The sequence below is a fragment of the Phacochoerus africanus genome, chromosome X (assembly GCF_016906955.1).
Source record: "Phacochoerus africanus isolate WHEZ1 chromosome X, ROS_Pafr_v1, whole genome shotgun sequence".
NCBI lineage: Eukaryota > Metazoa > Chordata > Mammalia > Artiodactyla > Suidae > Phacochoerus > Phacochoerus africanus.
The window spans coordinates 34065051-34089716 of NC_062560.1; the positions used below are offsets into that span (position 1 = coordinate 34065051).

At 37.6% G+C, this 24666-nt stretch overlaps 1 protein-coding gene across 1 annotated transcript in view; it reads left to right on the forward strand.

Annotated features, from left to right (window-relative positions):
• Positions 1 to 3729: 3729 nt before the first annotated feature.
• CFAP47 (cilia and flagella associated protein 47) overlaps positions 3730 to 24666 on the forward strand; it is a 443526-nt gene continuing 422589 nt past the window's right edge. The window contains exons 1-7 of the mRNA XM_047764176.1: positions 3730 to 3963; positions 8575 to 8726; positions 12054 to 12169; positions 19591 to 19729; positions 21847 to 22075; positions 22531 to 22691; positions 24315 to 24439. Coding sequence (XP_047620132.1) covers positions 3769 to 3963; positions 8575 to 8726; positions 12054 to 12169; positions 19591 to 19729; positions 21847 to 22075; positions 22531 to 22691; positions 24315 to 24439 — 1117 coding nt within the window. The 5' untranslated portion in view covers positions 3730 to 3768. The remainder of the gene's footprint in view (positions 3964 to 8574; positions 8727 to 12053; positions 12170 to 19590; positions 19730 to 21846; positions 22076 to 22530; positions 22692 to 24314; positions 24440 to 24666) is intronic.

Consider the following 24666-nt stretch of genomic DNA (forward strand, 5'->3'; position numbering starts at 1 on the left):
GTTTTGTCTCGAATAAAAATCCTAGCTGGGTTGGTGGCTTTGTTATCGAGTTTTGTCATGGCCCAGGCTCCTTCTGTCTTCTTACTCTGTCCACCTTATAGTGAGCCATATGTGGAGTGAGCCAGAAAAGCAGGATAGGGGAAGGAGAAGACATCTTTCCCCCTTTTAAGGCACCGCTTGACACTTCAGAAGCTGTACACATCAGTTCTAGTCACACTCAGAACTTATTTGCATGGTCATATCCAGCAGCAAAGTTGACTGTAAAATGTAGAAAATGTAGTCTTAATCTCTGTGGTCACATGTATATCTAACAATTCTACCATGAAAGAAGAATAAAATGGATACCCAGGCACAATTAGCAGTTTCTGCAATGTCACCTGTGTGTAGCAAGACACATGTGTTACTAACAACAGAGAATCTTGTATACTTTGACCTGGGTCAGTTGGTTGCTTTCTGTCATTTGATCTATGCCTTGTGAAAATAACGGACTATTTTTTCTGTTAGTTTATGTTACTGCTATCCAATTCATGCAATTTTCCTCTATCTAGGCATTAGTCTCATCCGTTTATTCTTATTGGCATGGCTTTCCATTTTCTAGAAGAACTTTCAATCACGTGCAGTCTTAGTGAATTTCATTGTGTACTCTCCACTTTCAAATTATTTTATAAACATGACAGTTACCCCACTTTTAATCCTTTTGTGCTTAAAGAAGTTTTTTTGTACCCTTTCAATAACTCCTGTTTCTAAGTCAGTACTCTAACCACTATAATAGATTTTCCTGGGTTTCATTCAGACTCTTTTCAAAAAATGATTTGAACTTTTGAAGATTTTAAACCATGAAAATAATATCCACTGTTTTCCCCTTGACACCAACTTTTTCAGTCCCTTAAGCATGTCTAGAAATCAAAATCCAAAAATTCTACTAGGGATCATTTTGCTTGCTTCCCACTGTTACCCCTTCCTTGGTGTTCAGACACTCTACCCACCATTAGACTGTCCACTGGTTAAGTATGAAGTAGGACTTACGCTATCTGGTTCACATGAGAAAATTTATAGTTAATGATAGGAGACATTTTTTTTTTTCTTTTCAATTAATTCAGAGTAGAAGAATGACAAGACTGAAATGGACATTTAGCATGTCTATGTTTAACCTTCAAGTCCCCATTATCATATAGTTTATGATTTATTATAATGAAGAATAAAATTTAACCTTATTTACTATTTTTTGTTTTTATTTTTTAATATTTTTTTGGGTTTTTTGTCTTTTTAGGGCTGCTCCTGTGGCATATGGAAGTTCCCAGGCTAGGGGTCTAATTGGAGCTATAGCCACTGGCCTATACCACAGCCACAGCAATGCAGCATTCAAGCTGTGTCTGCGACCTACACCACAGCTCACGGCAACACCAGATCCTTAACCCACTGAGCGAGGCCAGGGATCAAACCCGCAACCTCATGGTTCCTAGTTGGATTCATTTCCACTGCACCACGATGGGAACTCCCTAACCTTATTTAAAATACATAAACTATTCCAGTCAGGATGCATACATTGATTTTTATGTAGAAGACTTGTCAACTATTTGCTGCCTTGGAAATCTGAAGATAAACACATTTTATTCATAATATATAATGAAAATTATTGTCCATGAAGCCTCCATATTAAAAATATCAGGTACTATTTACCTTTTGAATTACTGTTGTATAAAATCTTTTGTTATCATGTTATTTGTCCAACCTTAAAGTAACAATAGGAGTTCCTGTGTGGGTTCAGTGAAAAGGAATCTGACTAGTATCCAGGAGGATGCAGGTTCAATCCCTGACCTCACTCAGTGGGTTAAACGATCCTGCTTTGCTGTGAGCTGTGGTGTATGTTGCAGACACGGCTTGGATCTGGCGTTGCTGTGGCTGTGGTGCAGGCCGACAGCTACAGCTCTGATTCGACCCCTAGCCTGGGAACCCCCATATGCCACAGGTGTAGCCCTAAAAATACAAAAAAAAAATATAATAAACAACATAATCATACATAGTTGGAAATTTTGGCTAAAAACAGCTTATAATTCACCAAAATATGTCTTTATATGGCCATTACTTTAAAATAGAAATTGGACAAGGCATTTTGGAGTTAAACATGTGATGTAAATGTTAGACTACTTCATCTAAAGTTTACATTTAAAGTAGATAAAAAAGTAAGTTAAAAAGGCAAGAAGGCTTAATTATAGATACTGGAGGCAATGGATTGAGCTTCTAGGCCTGGTGAACTTGGAGCGAGCTCTGTGGTACTCTTCCTTAGGTGATGAGAGTACCAACAGAACAGGGGAACAAAATTTTTCTCTATTTAATTTGCATCACTGAATCTTTAGGATCTACACAGCAGTCTAGACTTGAGCCAGTCTTCTTGAGAATGAGCAGCAGGCAATTTTGAGACCTCTTTAGAATTTCCAATTTTTGCAGAAATTGATGGGAGGGCTTTGCGTGGACCGTGGCCTTGGTTCAGTCAAGTTCCTTGGACTACTGTTACCCTTTCGGTGCTGTAAAACTGCCCCGCATAGGGGCTCAAAGATATGCACTGGGTTTGTACTGTGATATCATAGTAGAGATTAGCATAAAAATCCAAGTGTGACTCACGTCTCCCACTTGTTAAGCCAAAATATATGGAATTTTAAAAAATGATGGGGATGTTTTTAATCAATTCATAAGAATTTGGAAATAATAATTACCACCACCACAACTACACTGTATTCAACTACTGATAACAATTTCAGGAAATTTTAAAACTTGTTTTTATATAGTTTGGGATACTTTATAGTGAAGTAATAACATCATCTTGGTACTATGGGAATTTTATAAAACACTTGGGGTAAAGTTTTCCACAAGGATATTTAGGACTTGAAGGATGAGTAACTGGCCAGTAAATGGAAAGACTAGTCCCCTTAAAGTGACAAACTGTTGTCAAGTTATGATAAGAGGCAAATTTAAGGCAGGGAAACACCACTTACCTAATATGTTTTGAAACCCAAGGACCATCACAGAAGATGAAGGACGAGGAGAAAGTAGGGATTGGGCACTGTGCATTTGGACCTGTTGGAAAGGTGCTCATCTAGTTATGAAGATGTTTGATCTCAATCTTCTGAGCAGCACCTTCTTTCACAAACGACTAAAGTTCCTATAGCCTGTGTGTGTGCTCCCTGCACCTTCAGCATTGGAATCACCTGGGACTGTGTTACAATTACAGATTCTTAGGCTCTGCTCCAGAACTACTGAACACAGACTCTGCATTTTAACAAACGACCCAGAGGATTGCTATTAGAGTTTTAGAAATGCTAGCCTGAGGGCCACTGAGCAGGACACCTAGGGGGCTCTGACTTTGCTTCTGTTATATTCCGCTGTTAACTATTACATGTTGCTGCTTTGATAGACTTCAAGGGCACATCGTTTCCACTGCTCTTTAAGCTTAATCTTGAAAGAAGTCTAGGAAAGTGCCCGCCCTGCCAGTGCCATCCTGAAATCCTGCCAGGCAATGGCAAAGTGAGATGCCTCTGGGATTTGAGCGACCATAGCACGTCTTCCGGGTTACTCTGACGACACCAACAATCCTGGGGTTTTGTTCCGCCAGATGCCTGCAGTCTCTGAGGTGCTTGTGAACTCGAATGCCTCGGGAGGCGCCAAGGCTGGCTGCGCTGGAGGCGAGCGCGCAGCGTCTGGCGGTTGCCTAGCGACGGCGTCCTTGCTAGTTTGGGCCGCAACCGTTTGCGGGCTATCTAAAGAACCGCCATGGAGACCCAGAGGAGCTCTCTCCTCTCCCGGGATTTGGAGACCCAGAAGAAAGACCTGCAACTGCGGGTGACCCCGTCGGAGGTGAAGTTCCTGGACGCGCTGGCCGGGAGGGTTTACCGCCTTCCAATTACCATACACAATGTCAGCAGGAACAGCCAGAAGATCCGGTTACAGGAGCCTGTTAAGCCACAGGTAACGCACCTAGGGGTGTTCAGAGCAGGCCCTCCTGAAGCCTGCGTTTCGGACACCCCCCACCCCCGCCCCACCTGGGCACCTGCCTTGCCTTGGGGAGGAGGCACCTAGCTCCTTTGGGGGTGTGGGCCCGATTGAGCTTTCTGGGGAGCAGTGGTTTAGGTGTTTCTGTGTATTATATGTGCTGGCAGTTTTGTTTTGTTTTGTTGTTTTTCCTTAGTGCTAGGGGTTGCGATACAGAGTGGGAAGAAGTCCATCTGGAACCTCCAATTTCTTCTTTTGGAGTTGGGAAAGAAGGGGAAAACTTGTTTGTCTCCTCTTAGCAGCCCAGAACCTATCCTCATGATACTGTACAATTATGACAACAAAATTCTCTTTTAACTACTCTTTGGATCATAAAGTGCCTGATTACTCCAGATCCTGTAAGATAGTGGAAAAGTTTATTAGTTCATAGTCTAACATTTGTTGAGCACCTGCTACAAAATAGGCAGTAGAGGAATGTAAGATGAAGACAGCCTGCCCTCATAAGACTTAGAAACTAATGAGGACATCAGTACAGGTATAATCAGCAGCATAATTAGTGTTCGGAGAGGCTGTCCCTCGCTATCTTCCCATTTAAAAGTTGTCAGAACGTCATCTCTATCTCACTGTTATTTTAGATCATCTGTTTGAATGGATGGATATTAGTGTACTGTCATCACCTGTTTTCAGAAAGACTTGATATTGGACAGGTGATAAGTATTTTTGATGTGTAAGTGATAAACAACTGCGTTTTTTGTGGGATATTCTTAATGATAAATAGTATTGAATGCAGCTGGACTTGTATGTGCAGAAATGGAGAGGGGTCTGATTTGTTTAATTAAAATCACATGTATTTATATATACACCTAGATAAATGTATCGTAGTGATTAGGAGGGCAACGAGAAAAAAGACTTTTATGCTCTACTTTTTACATTTTAAAAAAGTTGGTGTACTATTTACCTACACTAAAGTGCACGGAATCTTGAAAGTAAAGCTTGATGAATTTTTATATACATATAGCATACCCTTGGATCAAATCATAGGATATTTCCATCATTTCAGAAGGTGCTTTGCAGTACCTGGAGTAATCACCCCATAGAGGTGACAGCTCTACTGAATTGTAACAAACCAGATTACTTTTATTTTTTTTTAATGGCCACACCCGAGGCATATGGAAGGTCTGGGGCCAAGGCTTGAATTTGAGCTGAAGCTGCAACCTGAGCCGCAGCTGTGGCAGTGCTGGATCCTTTAATGCACTGCACTGGGTCGGGGATCAAACTTGCACTTTCACAGTGACTCAAGCTGCTGCAGTTGGATTCTTAACCCACTGTGCCACAGTGGGAACTCCAAAACCAGATTGCTTTTGTCAGTTCTTGAGTTTCAGATAAATGGAATCATTCTTTATTGATTTTTGTATTTGCATGTTTAAACAATAGTAACGTGTTTATTTTGTAATAAAATCATATATCACAGAGACTATTAACTATTCTTTATATCAAAAGTACCTCATTACTCAACCACTATAAAATTAGGGGAAAAGTTTATTATTTTACTAATTTACTCCATACTTACTGAGCAATTGAATGTATATGTGAAAAATACTTTCTTTTAAAACTCATGCTGGCAGTAAATCTCAGATATAAGCAAACACTATTTTGTGGATGCCAAGGAGATGCTTGTATGAGTGGTTTTTATGGAGTTAGAAGAAAAATAATATCATTAGTTTTATTGTGGTTTATATTTAGACTACAGTTCTTGACATTGGCAAGAGAAATGGCTGGATAGGATTACTATTTAAGAGACGAGAGCCATGAGCTCAATATCAGTGTGAACTTCTCTTTGTTGTAAATTATATGATATGTACTCCTGGTCCTTTATAGGCATAAAGGAAATTAGGATTAACTCTCCTGGAGGAAAAAAGAAAAAATAAAAACAGGGTGCTGTGTAAGAGGTGGTGTTATCCTCGCTATTGTACTTGGAAAACAATTCTCCTAACACATAGCAGTACTTGTTTTCTGCCTTGGCTCAAGACCCTGTGTTGCCTTTGTATTGTGTACCTACTATGTGCCACATACAGTGCTATATGCCACATACTGTAGGATGCTGTAAGAACAGTAAGGCACAGTCCTTACCTTCAGTGTTTTGCTGACTTGTGTGGTCCCTGGCTCAGTCAGGCCAGTCTTACTCTCAATTGTCCTCTTATCCCCTGGGCTCAGACTTCCTAACTTCATTTTCTTTTGACCCACGCTTTCATTCCTCCCTCCTCTAAGGATCACCACCGTCTAAATCCCCCTCATTGTCAAGGGTCAAAGTGAGTTCTCATTTTCTCAAACAAATCTTCTTTTATCATATTATCTCCAAATTGTTTCTTTCCTACTGAATACCAGTCGGATTTATTAAACATTGATTATATCACCATAGTTACATTTACCAGATGACTCCTGGTTAATGTAACTTTTACCTCACAAGCTCTTAAGAGTAGGGGTGGTGCCTTACAACCTTTGCGGACCACTCAGCTCAAAAATTTGTAGTTTGGGAGTTCCCATTGTGGCACAGTGGTTAACGAGTCCGACTAGGAACCATGAGGTTGTGGGTTCAGTCCCTGGCCTTCCTTGCTCAGTGGGTTAACTATCCGGCGTTGCAGTGAGCTGTGCTGTAGGTTGCAGACACGGCTCGGATCCCGTGTTGCTGTGGCTCTGGTGTAGGCTGGTGGCTACAGCTCCGATTCGGCCCCTAGCCTGGGAATCTCCATATGCCGTGGGAGCAGTCCAAGAAATGGCAAAAAAGACAAAAAAAAAAATTTGTAGTTTGGCCAAAAGCACATGCTGCTGAAGTTGCCCTTCTTTTTAAAAGCAAGCTGGTCAAACCTGCTAAGTGGACTTTAGCACCCAGAGACCTATGTGGGAGATAATCTACCCCGTGTTTTCTTACTGTTGGGTAAATTGCTAGGGGCCTGAGAGTGGTGAATGTGAGGTGTTACAATCATTGTTTGTTGGAAGCGTGATGCTTTCAGACCGGTGGTATCAGCACATCACTCCAGTGCTCTGTACCCCTCATTGCTGGAAAGCACTGCTTAGACTCAGTGTGGCATTAAAAGCTCTGAATAATTAATTTTGACATGACCTCCATTGTTACTCACTGAAGCTCTTTGCCCAGCAAGGCTAGCTTATTAGCTGCCTGCTGAGAGATTATTTTGCTTATTCTTTGCTCTGCGTGTGCCTGAAATATTCTTGCACCTGTAAGGAGCACCGTTCTTGTTTCTTCTCCACCTGTTACATCCATCCTTTAAGCCTGGGTTAACTACACTCTTTCCTAGCCCATAGTAATCATATTCTCTCATGGATTTTCATGATACTTATGTCTGCATCACTCAGATGATGCTTGGTTAGTCCCAGGCTTACATTATTTAATTTTCAAGGGGTATATAGTCTGCTGCCTTAAAGAGATTATGTATTGAGGAGATCGTGGTTGTGGGGAAAGAGCTTAATTTTTAGAGTCAGGTAAATGTGTGTTTTGAGTCCTCACTGACAGAGTGGCCTTAGGCATTAAATGCACTCTACAGGTCTCAGTTTCTCATCTCTGCTCTGTGAACCTTCACATCAACCTTACAGGGCTGTAGAAGTATATTAAGTGAGCATTCTATACATGTAGAATGCTTGACCTACCAAAAATACTCAACACGTAACCGTTCTTCCCTTTTCCTCTTCAGATTTTTCCTGAAATTGAGCAAATGTTTTTTGAGAACAAAAGTTCTTTTTCCTCTTTGGTCTATTCCTTTTTATGTTTTATGTAAGTTGTAAAGTCCAAGTCCTCATGCAGAAAGTGTATACAATGCTATGTGTATTTATGTATGTATGGTTGCATGTATATATAATGTATGCATATAGATTAATGTTTTTATCAGATTATTTTTTTCTGTACCTCATACTCCTAAAGAAGCCCATGAACATTTATATATTTCTCTACTGACTGCATTTTCACTTTCAATTTGTGTATCATTAAAATCATATCTGGGAGTTCCATGGTGGCACAGTGGATTAAGAATCTGGCATTGTCACTGCTGTGGCTTGGGTTTGATTCCTGGCTTGGGAATTTCCATATGCTGTGGGTGCAGCAAAACAAACAAACCCAAAAACCAGACATTCCTTTTAGTGTTCAGAGGAAACAAATCTAATATCCATGAGGACGCAGGTTCAATCCGTGGCCTCTCTCAGTAGGTTAAGGATCTGGCGTTGCCATGAGCTGTAGTGTAGATCACAGATGTGGCTTGGATCTGGCATTGTTGTGGCTGGGGCATAGGCTGGTGGCTACAGCTCCAATTGGACCCCTAGCCTGGGAACTTCCATACGCTGTGTGTATGACCCTAAAAAGACAAAAACAAAATGTAACAAAAACAAAACAAACAAACCTTTGAAGCATCTAAAATCTGGTAGGTATAAATATTAATGTCTTCGCCTTTAGGGCAGGAGTATTGTCTGTGCATTGATGTATCTCTTGAAATAATGTCTACTCCTAACTACAGTTGGTCATGTGATTTTCTTACTAGGAGTTAAGATGTGTAATTTAATTTTTTTTTTCTTCCACTAAAGTTCAGACTGCTTTTGACCAATCCGGATAAAGCACTTGCTTCTGGCCTTCAGGTGACAGCCGTGGTGGAATATCATCCTGATAAGGATGAAGACACTTTTGACCAATTACTTGTTTCAGTAGGAAATAAAACAATACAGATCCCTCTAATTGGGTATGTATTTTGCATATTTTGTGCTAATATTTTGAGCACTTTTAAAATAAAAATAAGGGTCAAAGTAATATTTCGTATTTTCTGTAATAAGGCTTTTTGTAATTACAGTTTCCTTATGATTGAACTTAACAAATTTTTAGCAAATTGTAGTGTTCCAAACAATTGGAATACTGATTTTCTGTTTTTTTAAATTAAAATCACTTAAGAATGTTCAACAATTGCATGTGTTCTTTTTTTTCCTCTCTTGAACTCCATCCTATTTTATTTCCACCATATTTTTTGGTACCTTTTGATATTAAGACTTATTAAAGAATATTGTTTTTCCTCTGTCCACAGTCTCACTTGCCATTCTCACTCTGACAAACTCTAGATGGATTGTCTTTCCCAGCTTTCCATGGAAACAGCTCTTGCATATTGCCAGTCTATTGCAACCTCCATTGTCTTTATTTTATTCCATTGCTCAGCAGAATTAGACACAATTAGCCATTACTGCCTTTGTGGGCCACTTTATTCTCTTAACTTCACTGCTAGTACCTTTCTTTCAATGATTGTTCCTGCTTATCCTACATTTCTTTTTTTTTTAAATTGAAATATGATTGACCCATAACATTGTGTAAGTTTAAGGTGTACATGTTAATGTGAGACTTTTGTATATGGCAGTATTATAACCACTGTAGGCTTGGCTAACACGTGTATCACATTACATAGCCATTATTTCTTTTTTGGGGTGGGGACAATTAAGATCTAGTCTGTTAGCAGTGTTGAAGTTTATAATACATTATTGTTGTCTGTTATCACTATGCTATACATTGGCTTTCTGGAACTTATCTACTAGTTCTCAGTTTGTACCCTTAAACAAACCTGCCCAGTTCTCCTACCTTCCAGCCGCTGGTAACCACGAGCCTACTTTCTGTTTTTTTATGATAAACATATTCCTAAATGGATTATTGTGAAATCATATTCCTATTTTAATTTAACTTTATTATCATATTTACTTCACAGATTTGTAAATGATGCAGATGTTTAGCTTCAAAAAAATCAAAGTGGTGCCCTTTTGAGATGGACTGAAAAATATAGACTGATGAAATGAATATAATATAGAACTAAGTAACTGATTTGGAGATTAACTTTGATATAAATTATTTAACTAGAACATTTTCATTTTCATTTTGAAAAAGTAGTTCTCTTCATTATAGAACTATCTTTAAAGGCTAGTGTTAAAATTTTTAAGGGTTTTTTTTTTTTAATATGCATACATGATTGTTCTTTTCCACAGCAAAACATGATTCTGTTAGTGTTATTCATTTGTGTCTCTTTCTCCATTTCCAGCAGACTTATATATTGGAATATTAATATTGGTATTAGATACATGCTTTTTATAGTTTCCCTTGTGTTTTTTTCATTTTCATAAACTGAATTTAGATCTGCCATTATTTGGATTTTCTGTGTTGTTGAGAAATTCTGCTTTAGCACAACATCCATTTCTGCATAGGAATCAAATAGTTGACACATGTTAGGAAAGAGAATAAACTATTCCTATGCATTATTGAAAGGTATTTATTTAGCTGTCAGAGCATCCTTGAGTTTGAAGACCACTAGTACTTGGCATTGGCGTGTTGATCATTCTCTTCTCCAGAATTTCCTTCAGCAATGGCCCTTAGGTAGAGTGCAATTGATAACTCATCTTGTAGAGAGTGTCTGGAGTCAAGAGATACTTTTTCTGATAGGTGGCTAGATGCTTTATTGTCCTCAGAGATGAAATGTCTTGATATGTTGTGGTGCATATAGGCCAGAACAAGTTTTTTATACAAGGAGAAGAGAAAGAGAAACCAGAGAAACTGTTATATAATACCATATTACCACACCCTTACTGCTAAGGTAAAGCATATATAGGTATGTATATGTATGTGTGTGTGTGTATATGTTGGAAGATTCCTAAGAAATTTTTCTTAAGATATTTTTCCATGTCCAGCTAGGGAAATAGTTTGAAAAAATGTTTAGCTTGACATCTTATATTGTTTGTGTAATTAGTTCCTCTTTTAAATCCTATAAACTCTTTATTAATGAAGTTATGTATACACTAAGGTCATTGATCCTTCTTTTTTGTGTCACAAAATTACAGTCTCTTTATGAGCTGAACATGGGTATTTCTTAAGAGTATGCAGCGTAAATAGGATAGTCCTGGCTGATTTCTGGAAGGTCTGTACCTATCCAATAAAACACAAGCACATATAAACATAGATGCTAGAAACAAGGCCCAGACTAATGATGCATAAAGCAGTATTTGTGAATATTTGTTCAGGTTATTTTTATTTATGAATTTTGGTGTGTATGTATGTATTTATGATTGTACATATGTATATATTTATACTTTGGAGGTTGTATCCTAAGTGGAGTATATTACTTAATTAATTCATGTGGCTGGCACATAACCTAAGGACTCAGTTATTACTATATTTATTATTGATGCTATTGTTATCATTGTTAGGTTCCTAAGGTAATATATTTGAAGTCTAACAAAATGGATTCAATGCTAAGTTCACAACCTTATATCCAGATGATACCTTTGATAAATGATTTAGGCATTTTAAGTTTTTGGCTTTTCATTTGTAAAATAGGATGTATAGTATTTACCTACCTTTCAGGAATTTTGTTGGTATCAAACAGGATAATATACTTTATGGTGCTTTAAAACTATAAATTATTATCCATATATATATCTCCTTATGAAATATGTATATAATATTAAAATAGATTTTTAAAACATATGAAAATATATGTTACAGATATGCTACAGTGAGCCCTTAAAATTAGATGTACATGAAAAATCAGTTGTTTCCTTTTGTTCTTAGACCTTTTTTTAGTCCACAAATGATGTTTGTAGTATCACATCTTTTATTTCATTATATTTGGCATCATCCAAACCACTTTACTTGGTTAAGATCAGCTCTACTCTTTTTGAGGAGAGGCAAAAGAATGTATCATAGGCTTAGGTGGAGATTCCAAAAAAGAGCCCCAATTATGTTTTGAGCTGCAAAAATCTTGAGATACGTGAGTAGCCTCTCAAGGTGAGTATTTGGGAGGGCATACCATGTACTTATGTATAAAGTCTGATTTCTCTGTGCAAAATGTGTCTCATTCTCTTTTGCATGTCTTTATTTTGCAACTCCTTCTACTGACCAATGTGCCACCAGTAGACTTGTAAGGAAACTGAAACATCTTTTAAGGAGTTAAGATAAATGTGTCTGTGTATGTCCCCCTATAGATTTAACCATGCGGTTGTAATTGTTAAAATTCATCGTGTGGTCCTCTTTTCTCCTCCTCTAGGTTGATTCCATCCTGTCAATTGGAAATTGACTCAGAAGTTAATTTTGGGACATTGGTTGCTGATAGTAAAGTATATTGTAAAGAAATTAATATAAGAAACCGTGGCAGTCTGCCAGGTAAATACTTTCTATCCTATAAATTAAGTTTTTGGAAGAAAATTGGTACTATTTGAAATGTATATACCTGGTGTAATTAATGGAGTTTTTGATTTACCCTACCTCTCCCCCCAATTATGTCTGTCATTTAAAAAAGCGCAAAACTGAAGGTCCTTAAGTACAGTGACTATAAAAGACTAATAGGCCCTATCAGGAAAGATGTATCCATATCCTTATGATTCTTATTAACACAACTTGACTCTCAAGTGACTGATGATCTCCCTGAGGATAGAAGGCACAATGGTGTCACTGAAGTGATTTAGTCCATAGAGCTCTCCAGAGATAGAATCAGGGCACAGTGCCTTACTAGCTGTGTGATCTGGGGCAACTGTCTTTAAGGATATTGAACTTCAGATTTCTCATTTATAAACTGTGGCTAATGACAGGTACTGCAGTTAATTATTTATGTACTTAAGGTTGTAATATGGCGCTTGACTTTATCACAGGCATTCAATAAATATTTGTTCTTTTTCTCTATCATATTCAACTTAGAATTCACATGATGGTCCCTAGAAGGCTCTTAATAACCTTTTGTTGAAAGAAAGAGTGCTTCTGTCTTCTCCATACTGGATTATTTCTAGATTCCTACTGTGACCTAAGAGTTTCCATAAAGGCATGTATGTGTGTATTGTGTGTGTGTATGTGTATGTGTGTTTGTGTGTATGCATACTCTTCATTGACCATATACAGTAGGCATAAAATCACTTGTCTTTTCATTGTCTTGGTTGGATGGTCAGCTGGGATGATAAGACCAACATTTCTGCCAAGCCGAGATGAGAACCAGCTCCAAATAGAGGGGGCATTTCTCTCTGAGACTGCTTGTTGGCTACATAAAACAGGTCTTAAATCCAAACATTGTGCACTAAGTGAAGGTGTTCTCTGGGGCTGCTTGAATGCATAGTGGGAATTATTAAGACAAAGACAGTCTGTCACTTTACTGTTTTTTTTCCTGGGATATGAACAAATAAAACTGATCATTGTTTCTCACTGAATTGTTGCTCATTTCACCTTCCATGCTTTGGTTTTTTAAATGATTGAATTTCTGATGCTTGTGAGGTTGTAGAATATTAGGCTCATTTGTGATCTGACTCCAGTGTTAAGGATGAAGTGTCTTAGGTTGAGTGACTATGGGCTGTATGGTCCTTTAGATCCTTAGGTTATATTTTAGAGCAGTGATAATGTAATTGAGAGAATTTTGTTTGTATTATTTTACTTTCCAAAATCTCTCTTAACTGTTTCCTTCCTTCCTTCCTTCCTTCCTTCCTTCCTCCCTCCCTCCCTCCCTCCCTCCCTCCCTCCCTTTCTTTCTTTCTTTCTTTCTTTCTTTCTTTCTTTCTTTCTTTCTTTCTTTCTTTCTTTCTTTCTTTCTTTTTTTTGTCTTTTTAGGGCCACACCCACAGCATATGGAGGTTCCCAGCCTAGGGGTTGAATCAGAGCTATAGCTGTTGGCCTACACCACAGCCACAGCAATGTCAGATCCGAGGCACATCTGTGACCTATACCACAATTCATGGCAATGCCGGATCCTTAACCCACCGAGCTAGGCCAGGGATCAAACCCTCGACCTCATGGATGCTAGTTGGATTTGTTAACTGCTGAGCCATGATGGGAACTCCTCTCTGAACTTTTTTCCATTCAAATCCTTTAAAGTTTTGAGAATGTCCTCTCTTAATTCTAAAATCTCACCAAATTGTATAGTTTTATTACATAGTAAAGCTCTTTGTAAGTAAAAATATATGTGGTTTTAATTTTAATTGAATACTATTATTTTACTTAATAAAATAAAATAAATAAAATTAAGCCTCAGACCTGAGTCCATACATTTTAGGAAGAGTAATTTACATTGACTTTTAGTCTTAATATTTTGTGTGTGTATAGTATTTGTAGTGAACGCTATACTTGGTAAGTTATAATTGAATGCTGTGAAATGTTAATTACTATTAGCCTACAAACTGAAACAAATTGCTATCAGTGGAACACATTTTCTTAGTGCTTTGTCCCTCATTTTTGGAGTTGAATGATATTTATTCCACCCTTACCAAAATTGGTAGTATGTTTTATATTCACAGTAGCAAGTGGCCATAAAGTGTCATAAAGTTCTCATTACCCACAAGCACAATATATAAATATTCATGAGACTTATAATGTATTTTCATGAAGAAAAACACTTATGTGGAAAATAGATTCAGCAACCAAAGATGATTTTAATAAAATTTTCAAAAAAGATTTTATGTGACAAATATTTTATGGTTTTAGAGTCAAAGATCAAATGTTTACAAATGTATATGCATACTTAAGAGGACATTAAGAAGCCACACTCAGCAGATTCATGGTTTGTACATATTTGTTTTCTCTCTCTGTTAGTGTCACTGAGGTTATTATCTTTGGTTTTATAGACCCCAGAGTTTATCTATAAAACAATATGATGCTTTATTTTAATAGTCTGTTATGGAGTAACCATCCATCATTAGCTGAATGATGTCGAATACATTTTGTTGTCTTACTCCTTATAAGAATGTTTCCTAAATTTACAAAGTAGTGCTTGTTTTTTTAGTTTGAAAGGACATGGCTTAGTCTTTAATTTTTATTTTATTTTTTCTTTTTAAGGCCTCACCCGTGGCATATGGGGTTCCCAGGCTAGGGGTCAAATCAGAGCTACAGCTGCAGGCTTATACCACATCCACAGCAATGCAGGATTGGAGCTGTGTCTGCGACCTACACCACAGCTCACGGCAATGCTGTATTCTTAACCCACTGAGCAAGGCCAGGGGTTGAACCCGCAAGCTTATGATTCCCAGTCAGATTTGTTTCCGCCGAGCCACAATGGGAACTCCATTATCTCTATTTTTTATTTTTATTTTAGTCTTTAAGATGTTTCTAATAATAGTGTTTAGTGAGCCGGTGAACTCCATGTTCTCTTTGATGATTTTATTGTTTCTCACTTTTTATCACTGAAGATTGAATATATATATATATATATATATATATATATATATATATATATATATTATTTTTTCATGCCTTGAATTGCAAGCATTTCTCTGTTCCCCTCAGTATTCTTGAATATTTAGATTTAGGTACTTATTCTACAGCCATGTTACAGCCAGATGTTGAATATTCTTTTTTTTTTTTTTGTCTTTTGTCTTTTGTCTATTTAGGGCCACACCTGTGGCATATGGAGGTTCCCAGGCTAGAGGTTGATTCAGAGCTGTAGCTTCTGGCTTACGCCACAGGCACAGCAACGCAGGATCTGAGCCACATCTGCGACCTATACCACAGTTCACGGCAATGCTGGATCGTTAATCCGCTGAGCAAGGCCAGGGATTGAACCCACGTTCATGGATACTAGCCGGGTTTGTTAACCATTGAGCCATGACAGGAACTCCAGATGTTGAATATTCTTTGAAGTCCCTAGTGTGATCTTTACATACCATGTCTGGGTTTGAACAGCTACCTTAGGACTCCTTTGGGTTTGTTTGGGTTATTTTTGCCCCAAATAAACGACCTTTCTTTTGCTCTTAATGCTCTCTGTCCCCCTTCCCTGGATCATCAACATCATCTCACTAATCCCTGTCTAGAAAAACTTGGCATTATCTGTAAAACAGTAAATTTGCTAAATTGGACCAGACCCAGCAGTGCTCCTTGGAATCTTCCCTAACTACCTGGAGAAGCACCCACTACTTATTTACAGTGCATATTTTGGCTTTGTCTTCAGTTTTATTTTCTTGGAAACTAACGTCATGAAATCAGCATACTTTTCATGCGTAACACAATATTGGGCATGTAGCAGGCATTCAATAAGCCTTCCTGTAATTGATTTGGTTCATAATAGCTCAGGTCCTGGAGTGAGATCTTCCAGGGCCTAAATCTTGGTTAGAACATTAGCTGTCTGGGAGTTCCCAGCAAGGAACTTAAACTTCTCAAACATTCATTGCCTCACTTTTATACATTAGAGATAAACATACTGCCTTCCACCTATAATTTTGATGGTGATTCGTAAATATTCATTACTGATGTTAGAATTATTCTATTTCTCCCTCGTCCTTAATTTTCTTTTGTAGACTGCTTTGCCTTTTTTCAGCACATTAAAAGTGAGTGTTCCTTAGGATTTTTCATGGGTCCTCATGTTTCCTCAGTCAGCCTGCTTTCCCTACACAGTCAGTTCCATTCTAATTACTTCACTGAAGTCTATACAAGACTTTGCATTTCCTTCAGGTTTTCAGACTTTTAACATGTCTAAAACTAAACTCCTCAACTTCTCCCTTTCTCTTTTTCATTGAATGTCAGTCGCTACCATGTATATGAGCCAATCAGAAACTTGGCAAAATCCTTGGCACAAAATCCTTTTCACCCCCTTAACCCCTTAGTCAGTTATTAAATCCTGTCTATTCACTTCCTTATTGTGTCAGTAATCCTACTTTTCTCTGTCCCATTGTCACTTTTTTAACAATAGGTCATCTTCTCTTGCCTAGTAATTACATCGACCTAAATAATTTCTCTGGAGTCTTATCTCCTTCTATCATTAACCACATAATGTCATATCTAAAAAGAAATGAAAATTTGATGACAAAAATTCCATCTAACCTCCTTACTTAATTGCCACCCTTCTTCCAGGATGCTGTCTTTGCTCTTGTTGTTAGCAATTAAAAAAAAATTACACAGGAGTTCCCATCATGGCTCAGTGGTAGTGAACCCAACTAGTATCCATGAGGATGTGGGTTTGAGCCTCGCTCAGTGGTTTAAGGATCTGGAGTTGCTGTGAGCTGTGCTGTGGGTTGCAGCCTTGATTCGGATCCTGTGTGGCTGTGGCTGTGGCATAGGCCAGCAGCTACAGCTCTGATTCGACCCCTAGCCTGGGAACTTCCACATGCCATGGGTGCAGCCCTAAAAAGACAAAAAAAAAGAAAGGCATACTTCATTATTCTAATGGCATTAAAGTTAAATAAGACACAGTAATGTTTGTGTCCTCACTGTTTTAATATGTTTGAAAAATAGAGCAATATTGTTTTATTTGGAAGTTGTCCTTGAATAAGCTTTTGAACCATTCACTTAAAACTCTCATGTTAAATTACCTCAAAGTGATTATAATATAGGAACTATATTATAGTCACTTATATTATAGTTCAGTTATAGCCTTACCTGAACTGGTATAGTTTTCTTTTTCTGGGGAATTGATTCAATAATATTTATTCATAGTGGATATAATTTTACAGATTCTTGTTTTATATGATGAAAGAAAAAATGAACCTTAAATATTATATCATTAGCATATCTCTAAAAATGATTGGATTGACACATTTTGTTACTGTGAACTTGTTTGCTTTTTCTTTCTTTTTTCTTTTTTTTTTTTGTCACACCTGTGGCATGTGAAAGTTCCTAGACTAGGGACTGAACTTGTTTCACAGCAGTGACCTAAGCCACTGCATTTACACGGCCAGATCCTTAACCCACTGTGTCATAAGGGAACTCCCTTGTTTGCTTTTTCATCAGGTCATCTCTGGACTTAGAGTTTTATTATCTTTTCATATTGTGTTTTTTTTTTTTTCTTTTTATTCTTTTTATGGCCGCATGTGTGGCATAGGGAGGTTCCCAGACTAGGGGTCAAATCGGAGCTATAGCCACCAGCCTATGCCATAGCCACAGCAACGCAGGGTCTGAGCCACAGCTGTGTCTGCGATGACCTACACCACAGCTCATGGCAACATCAGATCTTAACCCATTAAGCAAGGCCAGAGATTGAACCCACAACTTCATGGTTCCTAGTCAGATTCGTTTCTGCAGCGCCACAATAGGACCTCCTATTTTCAGTACTTTTAATATGCTAATGTTTTATTTTCCTAAATTAAATGAATAATTTTGTAAAATGTTATCAGATGTGGTTTAAAACTGGTGAATTGGGAATTTTCAAAGTTGTTTACATTGGCAGCATACTCATTTGTGTTAATAGTGTGTAATATTAAACTCATGACTGGCTCCCCCCATTTGTTGGACATTTATAGCACTGCTTGGTGCTAGGCATTAAGTGGGCTGCCAGGACCACAGAGATGAAAAGGAAATAGCATAAGAACTGATCTGGACTGACTGCATGCTCTAATATAGGCACCAACTATTTCTATATATAATGGACCATTTCTGCTTTTAGAAGAAGAAATTTTTGTGGTCTCCTTCTCACATGCTGTTTGCTTTTAGAAACTCATTCCTTTCACCCTTCCTCTATGTGAACAGCCTTAATTCATCTACAGAGAAGTGGCATTGGCTGTAAGGGTGAGCCCTGTGATCACAAACATGCAAGTGAAAATCCCAGCTCTATTAGTTATTAGCTATAACAGTCAACTATTGCTATATAATGAAACACTCCATTATTCTATATTTCTAAAAAGCAATTATTTTTTAATTGTTTATTTTATTTTATTTGTCTTTTTAGGGCCGCACCCATGGCATATGGAAGTTCCTAGGCTGGGGTCGAATCGGAGCTGCAGCTGCCAGCCTGCACCACAGCCACAGCAACGCGAGGTCCAAGCCACATCTGTGACCTACACCACAGCTCATGGCAATGCCAGATCCTTAACCCACTGAGCGAGGCCAGGGCTCAAACCCGCAACCTCATGGATGCTCGTCAGATTTGTTTCTGCTGAGCCATCATGGGAACTCCTTTAATTGTTCCTTTTGATGCACATTAGCTGGAAGTCGAGTGAGCTAAGCTGGATGGCTCTGCTTCAAGCTGAAGAAGCTGGGGCTGATCTGTTACTCACTGTAGGTCTCTGAGTCATCTGGGTGGCTCTGCTCCACATGTGCTCATTATGGGGCACAATTTCTCAAAAGAAGCACTTTCTATGGTAGAAGTGTAAGAGGACATCTAGGGTTGGAGCTGACATGTTGTCACTTCTAGACTCATACTATTGGCCAGAGTAAGTCATGCGATCAAACCCAATCAAAGAGTAGGAAAATATACTTAGTCTATGGGAGAATAATAGGAAGCAGGGAAGGGTGAAGAATTGGAGTTGATAGTCTAATCTACAACAGTAGTTGTGTATATTTGGACAAGTCACTCAACCTTTTTAAGTGTCTGTTTCTTTATGTATAAAATGGAGGTAATAATTGAGCCTATATTATAGATTTCAATATGAGGACTAAATAGAATAACATATGTAGAGCTCTTAGTGTAAGCGTCTGAACACAGTAAGTAGACAATATACTTTAGGTGTTGATGAGGATTGGGTCCAAACACTAGGCTCACTTTTATTGGACGACTCCAGGCAAGACTGATTCTTGGTCCACAGTAGACCATATACTCTGTAATATGTATCTGTTCCCTGCTAAGACTATGAATTGTTAACATTGTAAGGATTCAAATGTAAACTATCTTCTCTTGTTCTCCCTAGGTATGTTTAAAATAGAATACCACGGCCAATTACCCATTATCATTTTTCCGGCTAATGGTATTGTGCAGCCTAAGTCATCAATGGTTATTAAAGTGGACTTCTGTGCAGACCATGCCCTAAATGCAAATGAAGTGGCAAAGTGAGTGTACACTATGGTTCTTAATTCTAGTATGGTACTTAGTACTTTCCTGTTTCATTTTTCACATATGCCTGTTGTCTTTTTGTGTTAGGTTGTTCTTTTAGTCATCATTGATTCATCTAGTTTCTACTATTTGCTAAGCACTAGGGACTGAAAAATGGGAAGAACCAGAGGATGGCATATGGGTACACCTAATAAGGAGATCCTACTTTGGATTTTGTTGGGAGGGGGTTGGGAATGGATCAAGAAAGGGCTCCCCTAAGGAGGTGATAGTTGAACCAAATATATGTTGGTGCATAGAAAATAGCCAGGCAAAGAGCAATGGTGTGATTTGGGTTGAATGTGTGTGTGTATGTGTAGAGGAGATGGGTATTGGTTATGGGCGTGGGTTAGAGGAGTGATTCCAGGCAGAGCAAGTAGAAGACTTGAATTCCTGGAGGTAAATGGACCATGTTACACATCTAGAGAGGCAAAGATACAGAGGTGAGAGGTGATGAGGGATGAGACCAGAAAAACAGAATGGTACTGGGTCCAGTTAAGGACCTCATACAACAGCATTTTTTAATGCTATATGTCTCTGTTCATTAGTAGGATGCAATCACTATAATGGGTCACCACCAGTATTAAAGCAATGAAATAGGAAACATCAGAATGCATCTCACAGAGTAAGGGCAAATGTTGTTTCATAAAACTTGTTTTGTGTATGTACGTGTGTGTGTGTGTGTCCTACATTCCAATGTAAAATACCTTTCTTACGGAAGGTTACAGTAAAAAAATTGTTTGAGAAACAGTTGTGAGGCCTGATCAGAGCTTAGGCTTTATTGTAAAGGCTATGGAATCTTAGAAGGAAGTGTCTTGATTAGTTTGCAATTTAGAAAGGTCATGCTAAAATCAAGGAGTATAGATGTGGAGTGGATAGTGACTAGAAACTATAATAGAAAAGTAGAAGAGAAATAATGAAGGCCTCAGCTAAGGTACTAATTGGGAGTATGGAAAGTAGTATGCAGATTGGAGATATGTTATGAAGGTTGATTTGACTAGATTTAGTGATTGGTTATAGAAAGGGAAAGTAAGAGGAGGTTCTGATCTCTGGGAGAAGATGTTTGAGTTCAGATTTGGAATCTTGGAATTGATTTGCTTTGCAGAATTCTGTGGAGCCTATTAGGTTTACTTATTTTGAGTCTCAGAAAAAAAAAATGGTCTAAGTACATTGGTTTGAGGGTTTTCAGTTCATAAGTTGAAGACGAAGCATGAAGTGTTGAAAATAACCTTGAGAAGGAGGGCAGCATATAAAAGAGTTGGAGAGAAACACTATTTTCATGGAGTTTATAAAATCTCCAAGTCTTAGAAGAATGAGAAAGTAGAGTCTAAACAAGTTAGAAGGGAAACCAGAGAAGTATGGTGTTGAGGAAGCTAAGGGGAGAGATGTGCAAGAGATGGTTTCAACCATGCCCAATGTGACAGGGATGGAGTGTAAGTTAACGACTTTGGTGATGGCTGTGGATTGGTCTGTGGATTTGTGGTATCTGATGGGGCAGGTTCAGAAGGATTGCATGTATGCCAGAGACTGATAAATGCAGGGTGGAGGGAAGTTTGAAAAGTGAATTCAGATGAGTCTGGAAAGTGACGTTTTATGAGGGGATATTCATTTCAGCAAAGAAGTGGAGTTTTGCTGATATATTTTACTTTGTAGGGAATTGGTTATTAGGATAGACATGAAGTTGGTTGTTGGACTTGGGGGAGTGGAATGCGTTAGAAAAGAATCTCAGAATTCTAGAACTAGAGGTGACCATAGAAATCATCCCATCTAACTCTAGTACATACAGAATTATTGGTCATGTGGAAATATCAGTAAGTTCTCTTGGGGATCAAGTCATGCAGTTGTTTTCCATCTTTGCTGTTTCCTGGAGACACTGAATTAAGTTGCACACATGCCATTCTACTGTGCAGATTCTGACAGAAGCACATGACATTCTCTGGCACGTATGTGAAAAGAACTGCTCAGAGGTCTTTGAATTTTAATTATATCCTTTCATAAAATTTTTTTATATAAATTTAGGATAAAAATAAAGTGTATAGAATTGTAATTAAAATATATCTGTGTTATTACCTTGTAGAGTGAGTTTGCAAGATCGTCCAGAAATATTCTTGACTATCAAAGCTCATGTGGTTGAGCAGATTATTGAATTGTTAGACGTGAATGATAATAAAAAGGTGAAATGCATAAGATTTGGCTCTGTTTTCTTTGGAGCATCAAAGGTTGAATATGCATTTCTCTACAATAATAGCCCAGAGCCCATAAATTGGGTAGCCATAATGCAAGATGATTGCGTTGGAGAAGAAGTGGTAAGTAAAGAGTGCAGCAGAGGAAGATAAGGTGTTATGTTTTGAAACAGATTGTTTTAAACTTACTAATAACCAATATGCTGTTTAATTACCCTAAATATGTTTTAACATGGAAATAGATATGATTCAGTGATGTGTCTCCGAGGGTGACCTCAAAAAGTTCACTAAATTAAGCTGACGTTTATAGTAATTTCTACCTGAAGTAAACTAGATGAACATTTCTTAGAGATCAGTGGCTAATTGTGAGAGTTTCTGTTCTCATCAGTTTTTCAGTAGTTCTTGTAAATTATATGATGTGCCTCGATCAAATTTATGTTCTGTTACTTTAAAGACATATATATTTTCTATATCTAGACTCTGGAATTTCAATATTTGTTGTATGATCTCACCTTAAAATGTTTTACTTTGTACCTGTTTTGCCTTAATACTCCTTTATTTCTGATTTTATATTACAGGGTACAAATATTCGACAAAGAACAGATATTGCTTTAAATAATCTCACCTACTTAAGGAAAATAAAGAACGTAGATATTACCAGTATTATATCCTGTGTTCCTAATGAAGGGAGATTACTACCTTATCAGAGGGTTTTAATTGCATTTTGTTTCAGCCCAAAGTAAGCAAAAATTAATTCCATTGTGATATTACATATTAATGGAAAGTATATTAGCCATACATTCATCAGATTGATTTTAATAGTAAAACTTGTCAGAGGTACAAGTTGGGTTTTTCTTATTGTTATTCTAAATATTTCTAATATGGCTAACATTATTTCCAGTTTTTATATGTTTCTAAGTACTTTAAATTGAAAATTTCTCCAGACCTTGTGGAAATGAGGTGGTGGAAGTGGAAGTTTTGGGTTGCTTTGCATTGTGGCCACAAACCAGTCTGTTCAAGCAAGACCTTGTTGTCCCTACAGAAATAGTCAGGTGATGGCCAGTGGCATGCTGTAAGTTCTATGTGTCTCCAAAGAGGATGCAGTGCTCTGGCCAGGGCCAAATTCTTCCTGGCTGAGTATCACGAATATTAAACCTGTAGTAGCTGCTAGGATCAACCACGCGTGCTTGCTGAAATTCATACAGATGTTTAGGACCTTTGCCAATGCATATTTTCCCATGTACTTGGTTTGGTTATTTACTTGAAAATATACTTGGAAATGCTCTTTTAAATATGTAGCAGCAATTTCTGCTACACTTGAGAGATTGCAGCTTGTGACAATAACGGATCCAATTGTAAGTTTGTTTACCCTTTTCTGTAATAAGGTAATGTTTAATATACTTCTCTCTGTGGCAACAGGGTCACTTGGTGATACCAATTGTCTGATGAAGGCTGAGTTGTGGTTTAATTTAAGAAGAGTAATAAATCAATTAATTGTTCTATTTGTATAATCTATAATAGCCTTGTTAATCATCCCTTTATGCAGGAAATACCTTTGGTAAATCTGTAAGATTCTGTTTAATACAGTCTTTGAAATTCTAAGTATTCTTTTCAGGGCAGCATGTTAATATTTTTTGAGAATCTGGCATGAACTCACAGGAATGAGTACGGTTTGTAGTCTTAGTTAAGGGTGTTCTTAATATGCTTTTTGAATTCCTCTGTAAATTTCACATCAACCTTTTGTGTATATATTGGAGTATCCTCTGTTAAAAAGCTGGGCTCTAGGTAAGCCAAGTAAAGATTACAAGACTGTGATGTAAACCATCTTGGTCTTTGGTCCCACTTCCCTTCTTCTCATCTTTCCTTTGCCAAGATTTGGCTGCTTCCAAATCTTATTCTCAAAATGATTTATTCTCCTCTAACAAAAATGTGGCTAGCAATATGTGCTTAGTCCATGGGAGGAGACAGATAAGAAACAGAAGTTTGCAGTTACCTCAGGGTAAGAAGGACCAATGAAGAGAATTGAACAGAGTCCTTAGCTCACAATGAAGTTTGCCTGGAAAGAAAATCCTTTATGTAGAAAGTAGCATTGGAGGCAAGACCATGACAACTAGTATATTGAAATTCCTCTTGTCTTGCAAATATCATCATGAACTCATTTTGTGGATCTTCACATAGTGTGAGTATGGCCTTCTTTTGGCAAGTCTCTATCTTGTGTAGTAATTTTGGAATATGGATCATGGTTATCTTTTTATTCCTGAATTTCATCTCTTGCATTGATGTAAGTCTGGGTGGATATCCCCTTTTGAGAGATAATAAAGTATATTTGCTTTACGAATAACTGATTGTAATTGCTTTACAGGCTAATTGTTGATGGTCAAAAGAACGATCCTTCACACAGGCAGGACTATGCTTTCTTCTTGAGATTTGAGTCTGTAGGAAGTAAAGATGGATTTTTGAGAGATGATAACAGTAAAACTGTCAAAAGTAAGTGTGAAATGAACACTATCATCAAATGTATAGCAGTTTAAATTGTTTAAAAGTTTGGACAGCAATATTTGTAGAGGAAGTCAATAAAAACATATAATTATTGAATTGAATGAAAATGCAAACATTCAAGAGACCTTAAAACATCTTCCGTAGCACATAACATTAACCTCAGAATCGTTTATATACTAATTTTCCAAGTTAGAATTTAGATGACTTTAATACTT